The 11619-nt window shown below is 40.1% G+C and overlaps 2 protein-coding genes across 3 annotated transcripts; both read right to left on the bottom strand.

Moving 5' to 3' along the window:
- Positions 1 to 2934: 2934 nt before the first annotated feature.
- arl3l1 (ADP ribosylation factor like GTPase 3, like 1) lies at positions 2935 to 7252 on the bottom strand. Of its 2 annotated transcripts, none has more exons than XM_044363697.1 (6): positions 6945 to 7252; positions 6018 to 6164; positions 4559 to 4675; positions 4026 to 4076; positions 3666 to 3851; positions 2935 to 3430 (listed from the first exon to the last, which is right to left on the bottom strand). In XM_044363697.1, the coding sequence occupies exons 1-6, from the start codon at positions 6960 to 6962 to the stop codon at positions 3380 to 3382; spliced, it is 570 nt and encodes a 189-aa protein (XP_044219632.1). In that variant the 5' UTR covers positions 6963 to 7252; the 3' UTR covers positions 2935 to 3379. The 2 variants fall into 2 exon arrangements, with proteins under 2 accessions (XP_044219632.1, XP_044219633.1); XM_044363698.1 differs by having other exon boundaries at positions 6018 to 6161; positions 6945 to 7251.
- Positions 7253 to 8029: 777 nt separating this feature from the next.
- Positions 8030 to 11619, bottom strand: LOC122990812. The gene is made up of 8 exons (XM_044364316.1): positions 11549 to 11619; positions 11274 to 11328; positions 11121 to 11171; positions 10918 to 10947; positions 9833 to 9856; positions 9477 to 9722; positions 9145 to 9243; positions 8030 to 8140 (listed from the first exon to the last, which is right to left on the bottom strand). Exons 2-8 carry the CDS (start codon positions 11323 to 11325, stop codon positions 8058 to 8060), a joined length of 585 nt encoding a protein of 194 aa, XP_044220251.1. The 5' UTR covers positions 11326 to 11328; positions 11549 to 11619; the 3' UTR covers positions 8030 to 8057.

Below are 11619 nucleotides of genomic sequence, written 5' to 3'. Positions count from 1 at the left end.
GCAGTGCGCGGATCTGTTTGTTATTGTTTATCTTGTCACTCAAAGGCATTGGCATTCAGACTCACATTTACATTAGCATACGTTTGACACTTTTCTTTATTGTACACATTTCTCTGTGGATATATGGGTATGTTTTTATTGTGTGTGTGTGTGTATGTATCTTACCTAAACTCCAGTGAACTTAGTATCAAACATAGTCAAGTCAAGTCAGTTTTATTTATATAGAGCCAAATCCTGCTCCAGCAAAAATCAATATCAAATCAATATATGACTCATACATTGTCTTAAATTTCATGCTTTAGTTTAAGGGAGGTGTAATTACCACTGCTTACAGGTACTGTGACACACATCCACACATGCCACTAAACTAAGAATAATGTAATCCTAACATTAATACATTGATAGACAGTTAAATATTAGCTATCCTGGTCCCAGTCAGACAACATTCCCAACTGACTGGCCATCAGATGAACTGCGCTTAAAGGTGGCGTCCTCACGATCTAGGCTGCATCCGTTGGCCGTTTGTGAGTCTTTAGGTGTCGCATTAATGGAGCAGTGGAAGCAGAAGGCGTAGAAGAAGGCCAGCAGGAGCAGGAAGCAGACCACACAAAAAATGACCACAATCAGGATTGTGTGCACTTGCATGTGCACCTCCTCCCATGGGAGCAGTGTGGTGGTGGTCAGGAGGCTGAAGGTCGTCTGGGTGACGTTGAAACTGGGGCGTGGGGTCACTGTGGGTAAGTCTGGCTGCATGGAGGCCAGGTGGGCAACTTGCGGCATGATGGGAGGGATGTGTTCCCTAAGTAGTTAAGGAATATTTTGTTGAAGAATTTTTTTTATAATTGGAATGGTTTATGGAAAGATGAACATGAACAACACACTCAAACAATGTAATAGTAACAGTAAGCTACCCAACTAGTTTTCAAGTTAGAGATTTGTACATCATATTCTTAACATAACAATTGTCTTTCCAATGTTAATGCATGGTAACAAAAACATCTATACATTTAAAAGCAGCTGGTTCATTTCCCCCCTTATTCACAGACAATCAAACACAGATGTGTCTTTTGTTCTTACCTGGAACGTGTTGGTGCAGTTGTGTCAAGTCTCTCTGTGAGGGACTCGGGGTTTCTTTTGATGAGCAGAGCTGGGGAAAATGAAAGAAATGGAGGACAAGAGAGGGAGGGATGGACTAGAGCAGATAGGTTGCTGGTGAATCAAGAATAACAGGGGGGGTTGCCATGGAAACACTTGCTGAGGGGCCACTAGCATGGGAGTGACATCATATATCATGTTAAGAATGCATTTTAAAATCTCTAAATGGAGATATAAGGAGATATTTAACAGATGATAGTGAAATTAATTTGGGATATAACAGCACTAAAGTACTCACCTGCAGCCTATGGAAAGTGTTTATTATTTACAGGTTGTAACATGATGTTCTTCTGAGGTTTTACAGGTATAAAACAAAGGCTTTTGCCCAATCAACCCTGGACTTAAGAAAAGCAAACAAATTAGTGAGATGAGTGCATGTCAAATCACTGATTTGTTAAGAGCAGAGCCTCATCACCGGCCCTGAGATTAATGAGGCTGTCTAACACTGCCACCTGTTGGTTAAGGAAGCATCACTGAACAACACATTGTAAAATGCAAACTCATCTTGCCAGCAGCCCAGCTCCTGCACCGTCTGGTCTCTTTCAAACGGCCATAATAATCCTTTAATACAACTTGTGATTGGTCCTACACCCCCTGCTGAGCTCCCTCAACAGGAGTTGATGCCTAAAGATGCTTTGGGACTTGATCCAAATATTAGTCACCATGGAGATGACTCAATTACAGTGAAGATATACAGTCATTTTGTTAACACTTAGCAAGTAAACCACAAAGCTGTTTTTTCTGTTTTTCAAACCACTCAATATCAGATAAAAGATGAGAAAAAAAATCATTAGCATAATTTCATGTAGAGGAGGACACAGAACAAAGCCTGCCAGCTGATGTGATTTTAGAGTGCTTTCAGATGGTTAATTACAGCTCCAGACAATAGAAACAAAAGATCCATTAAACCTAACTGCAGCTCAGTAGAGCCAAAATGGCTGAATGGAGGACTTAATCGACACCAAGGTCAGTCTAAAGGACAAATAAGTGAAGAAAGACAACAGAGCTGTGTGTGTCTCCAAGCCTGGAGAGGCTTCTGACCGCTATTGTCCCAGAAGAGATGGACCATCTGTGGGTAAAGACTGAGGAAGTCTAATAAGAATCAGTAATCGTTTTGTAGATCTCAGAGTAGAAGGTGAAGAAGGATATTTCCTGATAGTTGCTCTCAGAAACTGTATTTCTGCTGGGAGAACACATGGAGCTCACAGCTGGACTTGAGACGTGTCATGTAGCCAACTACCACTGCAAGAAGACGCCCTGACAAGCTCTAACAGATGTGCACATTGTTGCAAGAGAGACTGCATGCTATGTAATATTCCCAGAATTAACACATAAAACAAAGACTTTGAGGAAAAGTCTCCTGCTGCAAATTAGTCAACCTCTCTGTGTGTAATCTCCTGCACTGTTTGTTCTGCTGCGCCTTGAAGATTTGATATCTTGTTCTGCCATGCAAGTTTATAATTGTAAACACTCTTCTTCTTCTTTTTTTTGCTCTTCAGTTGTCTCTCTCACTGTTCAGCGTAAGCGCTCGTCGTGGTGTTGAAATAAAGCAAGATGACAGCCTTGCAGGAGCGGATCAGCTTGTTATTGTTCTTCTTGTCACTCAGGGAAACGCCAGCATCCACATTCACATGTTTTCTGTCATCCACTGACAGTTTTAACCCTATTATTTGACCATTAAATATGCCTGTTGGAGTTGTTTGTGCATGTCGGCATGCAATGCGGTGCAGAGTTGGTGATGGCTACATAAGATCTGAAAACAAACAAAAAAAAGCAAAATAGCAGAAATGGCTAAGGATTTTATTGTCAAAAATCTCAACACACATATTTTACACTCACTCTGAACTGGAGTCTGTGTAACTGACAAACCCCAACAGTTCTACATGGCTACACACTCATCTTGGTTTTTTTCAGTATTCAGGAAAGCACACAGATTCACCAGACAAAGGATCCTTGGGATAAGGGGATCAAAAACATACATTTTGAGGACAGTACAGTGATTAATAAGTGTCTAATTCACTTATTGTAGCTCAAACATTTCTTTAAATTTGCTACATTTGCAAAATATTCATAAAAATGACACAAATTGTAAAAACAAAATTATCATTCAAATCTGTTTGGGGGTCAAGGATCAGTCATAGGTGAGGTGTGTTGACATTAAATGAGGTGAGATATTTTTTTCAATCCCTTGTGTGAAAATAATGGTGTTGTTTGGGATGCTGGTTCACTTCTTCTTCTTATTCACAATGTTGTTGCAAATCCAGTTCATGCCATCCTGTCAGGGGGAAATAAAAATAAAATCACTCTCATAATTGAGGATGATATTCAAAACCATTCAACTAACTAGGACTTACAAATTACTGATAGAAATAAAGCCTCCATTAAACACAGTTCAGACTGATTTTCAGTAACTTGCTGTACTGAAAGGGGAGGCAGGGAGCACTTTTATATGGTTAATTAGGTCCCATTTGCGGTGAAATCAATAAATCAAAGTTGGGACTGGGTCTGACCTGGACTCCCTCCCCAGACACAGCTGAGCAGGCCTGAATCTGCCACTCACGATCTCGGTACGTATGCAGATTGAGTCCCTCGGCAATCTCACTGGCCGGTGATGCTGTGGCCAGATCCTGCTTATTGGCAAAGATGAGCACCGGAACGCCCTTTAGATTCTCCTCGTCAATCAGCTCGGACAGCTCCTGCACACACACACACACACACACATTTAGTTAATTTCTCTTTTCCCTTACAGAGCAACACGCTTCAAATATATTCTATTTCATTAAGGGTGAATTTCATTTTTAAGTAGTTTTACTGGGTTTATTTTAAGTATGTGTTTGCATGTGGAAATTAGAACTGTGCATCAAACTCACCAGTCCCGTCTCCTCAAACCGCTTCTTGTCTGCACTGTCAATAACATAAATCTGGAAGAAAAAACACAATAAAATAAAACTCTCATTTACTAAAAGAACACTCAAAAAATTCATGGGTCAAAAGTTTTCTTTTTGCTCTCAAAATTTGGCTATTTGCATGTTAACTCCTGAAGGTGTCAGTGACTCTTGGGTTTAGCATATAGCTGCTGAGAATTTAAAAAAAAAAAGGAAAATATAGTTCTCATTAAGCATTAAAATTTGAGTAACAAGTCCCTACATCAAGATACAATAATAATGCTTAACCTGTGCATATATGTGGTGTCCTGTCCTGAGTAATTAAACATTCTTTGTGAAAATGTATGTATTTTATTAGGATTTTGAGCTTCCACATCATGTGCTTTTTGTTATATCTGTTCAGTGAAGACCTGTGTGGACCCACAGGAAGACTTGCAACCACACCAACAAATGGGGATCCAAATAAAGAATAAACCAGATGTTTCCCTGGAGAAATTTTAATTTGAAATGTCACTCACCAACAGGTCTGTGTTCTCCAGGTACTTTTTCCAGAAGGGCCTGATCTTCCTCTGTCCTCCAATGTCCCAGACATTGAGTTTCATACCATGAGAGGCGACACTCTTTATGTTGAAGCCCTGAAGTGCAACACATACTGCAGCTGGAGTCACTCTTCTTCATGTCAGTGCATTCAGTTTAACACAGTTCTAGTATGCAGCACCTGGAGAGCTTTGCAAATGGTTATGGAGCCAATTGCCAACGTACCAGAACACAGGTGTATGTATTGAATTATTTACACTCCCTATTATATCCTCATTACGTATCAGCAGGAGCGCAACATGTGCTCCAGGTGTTTACAAGAAAATGGTCACTGTGTTAATCCGCCACCCTTTTTCATAACGCAGCTCCTTTCTGTTTCGGTCGGCAAGGTTGTATAACAACTTCATCCTGAGGGCAAGCTGAAGAGCAAATCTGAGGATAAGACTGGAAGGATCAGCTGCAGTCTATGTGTTTATGTGTCAAGTCTGATTTGGATTTGTGGTGACTATTGCCATGTCGTACTGGACTGCATCCTCTCTGCCGTGAGTCTGATGAGCTGTCAGACTCGTCCAGGACTTGGCAATACATCTGCTTTATGTCTTGTCTTGTGAGAGTAACACAAGGCTATTAGATAATCATATTAAAGGTTAGATAATCACATCAGAAGAGGGTGATAAAAAAAAGAGTCCTCACGACAACACAAGGATCTTCTCAGAAAATGTGTTGAGAGCATTCAAATCAGGAAGGTCACATAAGGATGTGGTTTATCTCCTGATGACGGTTATTTAACATACAGTGTGATCTAACATCCTCACGTCATTATTTTACTGATTAGTGGCTAAAGCGTGTGCGCTGTAAGACCAATCGTTTCATTTCACAGCGTGTTAGAAAAGGAAAGGTCATCTGAATCCCATTACTTTGAGTGAGAGCGTGCGCTGGTCCAGCTGGTCTCACAAGATTAAATACAATCCCCCTGCGTTTTATAATGCTGCGTTACAGTACTGTAAAAATACAAACTATCTTTTGAAAAGCTTCAGTCACACAAGATCAACATGATTGGTAAAAAAGTTGCACCTATTTTTACAAAATGATTCAGTGACGGCAGACAAATTGTGCTGGTCTTTAAAGAACAGGTGGTAACTTGTTGGTTAAAAAAATATTGAAAAAATATTTCTGGCTGATTGCATCCTGTATATCTAAAATACACTTAATGATGAACATCAGGTAATTATCTTATAAAGTTCCTCAGCTGTTTTAGGTAAGATTAATTAAATCAAAATGAAGGACACGAAAGACATATGCATGCTTTACACATCTGCAAGCATGTCAGTCAGAGATGTGGTGTACTGTGTAATTATGCCCTTAAGTAAGTGACTTTCCTTGAGGTCATGATGTGTGTGAGTGTGTGTGCGTGAGTTTTGACTTTGAACTTCCCCTCACCTGTGTAGGTGTGATGGTGTTCACGTCCTCAGAGGCGAGGCTCTTCAGCAGGGTGGTCTTACCGGCATTGTCCAACCCCAGAAGCACTATCCTGACCTCCTGTTCTGTGGATCCCTTCAGTTTCTCAATGACAGAGAGTAAGCCCTGCTTGGAGGGAGAGAGTGGGGTGGGACAGGGAAAGACTATATATTTGACCAGAATTTTAATATAAAAAAAAACAAGATCTTATTTCCTCTATTTTCCTTGATAATACACTCTGAAACATCCAAGATTATATCAGGAGATAAATAAGAAGACAAACACAGTTCTCAGACATACTTAACATTTGAAAACTGATGAAAAACCATTGACCTCTTTCTGATTCGAGGTCAAAGCTCCCCTTACATACAACACTGCTGAGCACACATCTTGCTCCACCTACCAGCCTCCAGCCTCTGTACTCTGGAGCTACCATATTCCTCCCACCCCCCATTATGTTGCTTCATTTACAAAAGCACCGGTGTTGATTGGGGCTCCATTCATATAATGGTGCGCTGTTTAATGTGATTAGTCTGAGGCAAGGTTACGCAACCACACAGACTGTTGCATTGCTGATCAAAGAGGCACTGTAGCTTTAAATATAGGATTCTAGGTAATAGACACTAACGAGTATGTGTGATTAACTAGAGATCAAAGTGAATTAGAGGTTCAATTTAGATGTATATTCACAGTTATTATTTTATAACAAGACTGTTTGACAAACCAAGGAATTTATATAATCCAAACATCAGAGCAGACAGTTGCATCCAGGTACAGAAAAACAGTAAAACACTTGATGGTAGACACTTTTGGAGTCATAGCAACCTGCGAATAGTTCTTTCTCTCAAATAAATACCAAAGGTTCACATTTGCTTTTATAAGTCCTGTGCTCCAGATCAGTCCACTTACCTTTTGAGCTTCTCCCATGGTGGCGTGTTTCCTGTGGCTTGGCTTAAGGGCCGCAGCTACATTCTCCAGTGAGGCTCACACAGGTGTGTTAGCTATCCAGGTCGCCCAGGTTAGCTATCCAGAAAGGTACCGGCAGGTCTGTATCTTTTTCCCCCTGTTCCTCCTCAGTAAACTTGAGTGGGTTAAGCGGTGTGTGTGTATGAGATAGTTATGTCTACCTGGGCGTCAATTGCTCCTTACTGCCGCAGTGGAGTTAGCAAGCAGGAAGAGGGGGAGGGTAGATGGGACCAGGATTAGGAGGCCAGAATTAGCCCTAGTCATCCATGCAAAGGCCACCCCATCCACCCTCCCCCTTCCTCTGTACATCCCTCCATCTCCACTTTGCAGTGGCTTTACCTGGATTATCCCTTAGCCACCTGCTATAGGAAGAAACTGAATTAACAGTCCTTCCTGACACACTCACACGCGGATATTATTAGGAGGGAAAAAAAAGGAAAATATTCCAGAAATTTTGCCATATGGCTGGGGGGGGAATGGTGTTAATGCAGAAAAACAAAGACACTCTGCAGCACATGGACTGGCAGTTTGCATGGAGCTTAACACGTAAACTTCAAAGGATTATATGTTGTTGAACCAGGGAACTTATTTCTGTGTTCATAAGTCAACTCTCAAATCCCACATCCACTCCTCCTCTCTTGGAGAGGAGTGGATAGCATTATCATCCCATATATCCATTACATGCCAGCCTCTATAAAGCCCCTCTGTGTGGGTCGTCTGTTAGTGTGCATTCCTGTGAGTAGAGCATTCAGCGGGATTAGTTTTAGCACGCCTGTCCTGCGTCTGGATTAAAACATTTCTAGGCTCTTTTCCTCAACTGAACAGGCTTTCTGGTCAGAGGGCGTGGTTAACATGAATGCTGTGTTACACAATGGATACACCCTGGTCTGGAAGTGGCCGTACATAAGCCCACCACCTCACCTGATCACACACCCTTATTCAAAGACAGAGTTTAATTTTTTAATTTATTTTATTTCTAAATCAAATATTACATCAGCAAAATCTTAAACAATATTAGTATTCATGAATTTTGTATGTGATAGTAATGGTTCTTATTTAGGACTCTCTTGGTGTGATTGGAGATGGACCACCACTCTGCCCAGCTTGCACCCTCCGATTCCTCCTCTCTTTGTGCTTAACTGCAAAGGGAAAGAGGGGAGAGGTCACACTTGATAATACAGTCTACATAAAGAGGTAAAATTCCTCAATTAACGGTATGCAAAAATTAATGGAATAGTCTGACATTTTGGGAAATGCGCTCATTTGCTTTCTTGCTGAGATTTCGATGAGGGGATCAATATATCTTTCATCTTTATAAATATATATGTGGAGCCATCAGCCAGTTAATTTAGCTTAGCAGAAAGACTGAAAACAGTGGAAACAGCTAGCCTGGCTCTGTTCGAACGGAACAAAATCCACCCACCAGTGCCTATGAAGCTTGCTGATTATCACGCTATTATCACGTTATATCTTTACTCTAGACTCTGACATGACTCTCACATGACAGACAAGCAGTAAAAACGTCCCACATGTGACCTCAGCCACTCTCAAGGTATAAACGACCTTACAGAGGTTAAATGCCTACAACTCCCCAGAACTGAGGAGGCCTTTTGGATAAGTGGTCGAAACGTCTTCAGGAATCTAGTCTAGTTGTCCATGACTCAACTCTTCTGGATACATGTTATATCTCGTTTATTTAATCCGTACAAAAAACAAAAAATAAAAAACGATGAAACAGTTGTATCAATCTTCTCATCACACTTTTCACAAGACAGCGATCTCCCAAAATGTCCAACTATTGTCAAACTACTGAAATATATTATTTGTACAGTTACATTTGGGAGTAACACAGACCTACACAGACCTACAGTGTGTACATATATATATATATGTGTGTGTGTGTGTGTGTGTGTGTGTGTGTGTGTGTATATATATATATATATATATATATATATATATACACATGTGAGTTACACTTAGAAAGTAAGATATACAGTACCAGTCAAAGGCTTGGACACTTCCCCGATGAGAAAGTGTGTCCAAACTTTTGACTGGTACTGTATTTGAGAAGGCAGAGGTGCTTGTTCTCAACTTGGCTTTCTGTGTTCTCTTATGGCACAGACAGCCTGAAATGAGCTCTTACTGTTGTCTCTTTTCATTTTCAGCTTCATAGCCATCCCCATTATCAGGACCAGGACCAAAGCTGAAACACCACAGACAACCAGGATCACCACACTGCCATCTGGATGAAGACACACAGACAGTTAGAGGCAGAAACAGCAGACAGACTATGAAGACACATGCTGTTGAGGGTTACTGAGGTTTTTGAGCTTTTCTTCTGTTTCATTTTGAATTCATAAATTATCAAAGGCACTATATTCAGGTTTCTGGATAACAAGTTCAATAAACAATCTACATTGCAAAAACTGAAGTAATGTGTGGCTGTGTGAAATAAGCATTGACATGTCTACTTACTGTTTACAGTGACACTGTGTGGCAGAGACTCGTAACTACCATGAGTGCTGTTCACTCTGCAGATGTAGCAGCCTTCATCTGATGTGAGCACTTCTTTTAGAGTCAGATTGCTTTCTTTTTGGTCTTTCATGAGTTTCCCATCCTTTAGCCACTCAAATGTCAGATTCAAATCGGTAAAGTTATGGACACATATCAGAGTGACGGTTTCACCTTCATCGACGCTGGATTTAGGGCTCTTGATAGACACTTGAAAGTTTTATGGGCAGGCGGGGAAGCAAATAGTGAAAGTGTTATGTAATCAAATATCACCATATGTGTTTCAGTGCACTGCAAAAGAAGATAGAAGATATTGTTACCTTTTTTGCATTTTGGAGGAATATCTGTAGATACAAGCAAAAAGAGTAAAGAGAGTTACAGTAAGCATTTAATTTGTAACAGAGCATACATGACCCATCACAGGTGTTCATAACGTAGGAGCATTTTTCTGTGAATATGAATGAACTTACTGAACTTAAAGTAACAATCTTGAAGATCTCTGTTTCGTTGGCAGTTAGAAATGCTAGCAGAGACCAGAGATAAAAGTACGCCGCTTCACACACAAGTTGAAGCGGCGTACTTGAAGATGGAGAAGGGTCTAATTGCAGTCTTGCAGACTTAGATGATACACCCACTTCACTACACAACACCCACGCCCCCACTCCGATATTCTTACCCTAACCCTGTCTGTCTCACTCCTCATGCCTAAACCTAACCAAGTGGATGTGTCACGTATTAAAGTGGGTGTATTGTGTAGAGTACTGTGAGTCCGCAGATAGATATATAGAATATAAAAGTTAAAATGTAAAGAAGAAAAACAAGAAAGATCAGAGGATAAACAAGAATACATACACAAGTACATAAATAAAAAAATACAGGTGTGTCCATACAGGGGTATTAGGTGTGAGAACAATGTTGTTTCTCTTTTAGCCATAATTTAACACCTCTGTTAAAAACACCCTCATCACCCTCCTTCACCCTCTCTGGCGGGTGATGGAAAACGCGACACTAACTGTGTGTCGCTTGTGATTTTTCCCGGGAATGTCGCTACCAACAAACGTAGAGAGTTTGTAATGCTGAAAATGCCAGGGCTTTCACTAGTGGGCCATAGGCTCAATCACCATTGTGTTACCTCATTCGGTGATAGATAGTGACTTAACATACATTTATTTAAATGAAAATCTTTGAGATTATTACTTTAAGTAAAAACATCTAATAAATTTCCTTAGACTAATAATCATATTTATGGCATTTAATTTATTTTTCAAGTTGCCCATGTTTGCCATGTTTGAGTCAACCTCATTCTATGACCACACCCCACCTTCATTTACTGTATCTACTGTACTGTTCTTTATGTAAAATCCACAGGATGTATCTTTAACATGAGAAGAAAGAGGATACTAACCGCAATCATTGTCTTTGCAGGGCGGACAATCTATAGGGAAAAGAGAGACAGAAGGAACAGCATTAAGAACATTTTTCCTTTGTGTCTTGCCTTGCAATTATTTAATGGCACATATTGTTCAGGTGCACTAGCTGTGTTAGCTGCATTGTGTGATGTCTATAAATAGACCGAGAGATTTTAGTTTATTCATTTTTTTTTTTTACCTGCCAGAGCTTCTCCTGTGTCACATTCGAGACACTGGACAGGAAGATGAGCTATAATAACAGAATGAAACGGAGATGTACAGAGCTAAATAAGCATACAGAGAAAGAGAAAAGTACACAGTATATACTGTAAAAATAAAGGAGGCTCCTTACCAATGAAGAGATGGCCGAGCAAAATATATAGGGATATCCCTCGCATAACCATTCTCTATTAGAAAAGACTAATCATTAATTTGCTTTCGGTTTAGAACAAGTTTAAGAGTTGAATGAGACAAAGAATATCTAATTAAGTTAGAATTAATGTTGCAGCATTTAAACAAATTAGAAGGAGCAAGTTTCATAGCGCTGTCATGTTTTAGACCTTCTACATGAGATATTATTAATAATTGTTGAGCTAAAAAAAAATATTATAACACTGAAATGTTTACCTGCAGTGGTGTTGCCTCCTCATACACAGGGTTGAATGATGACCTGCTCTGCTTTGCCTAGCCTAATGGTG

Source organism: Thunnus albacares, chromosome 10 (genome assembly GCF_914725855.1).
Source record: "Thunnus albacares chromosome 10, fThuAlb1.1, whole genome shotgun sequence".
NCBI lineage: Eukaryota > Metazoa > Chordata > Actinopteri > Scombriformes > Scombridae > Thunnus > Thunnus albacares.
Note: the sequence above shows the minus strand (reverse complement) of the source record. Positions and strands in the feature narration are given on the sequence as shown.

What these genes read in the sequence shown, in the direction of transcription:
- arl3l1 (XM_044363697.1), bottom strand. An exon ending in GGTTTGAGGAGACGGGACTG is followed by an intron (nt 3,852 to 4,025) that starts GTGAGTTTGATG and finishes GTGTGTGTGCAG; the next exon opens with GAGCTGTCCGAGCTGATTGA. An exon ending in TGTCTGGGGAGGGAGTCCAG is followed by an intron (nt 3,431 to 3,665) that starts GTCAGACCCAGT and finishes TCCCCCTGACAG; the next exon opens with GATGGCATGAACTGGATTTG.
- LOC122990812 (XM_044364316.1), bottom strand. Translation starts at nt 11,325, where the DNA reads ATGGTTATGCGAGGGATATCCCTATATATTTTGCTCGGCCATCTCTTC. An exon ending in CACAGGAGAAGCTCTGGCAG is followed by an intron (nt 10,948 to 11,120) that starts GTAAAAAAAAAA and finishes TTTTCCCTATAG; the next exon opens with ATTGTCCGCCCTGCAAAGAC. An exon ending in ACACAGTGTCACTGTAAACA is followed by an intron (nt 9,244 to 9,476) that starts GTAAGTAGACAT and finishes GTCTTCATCCAG; the next exon opens with ATGGCAGTGTGGTGATCCTG.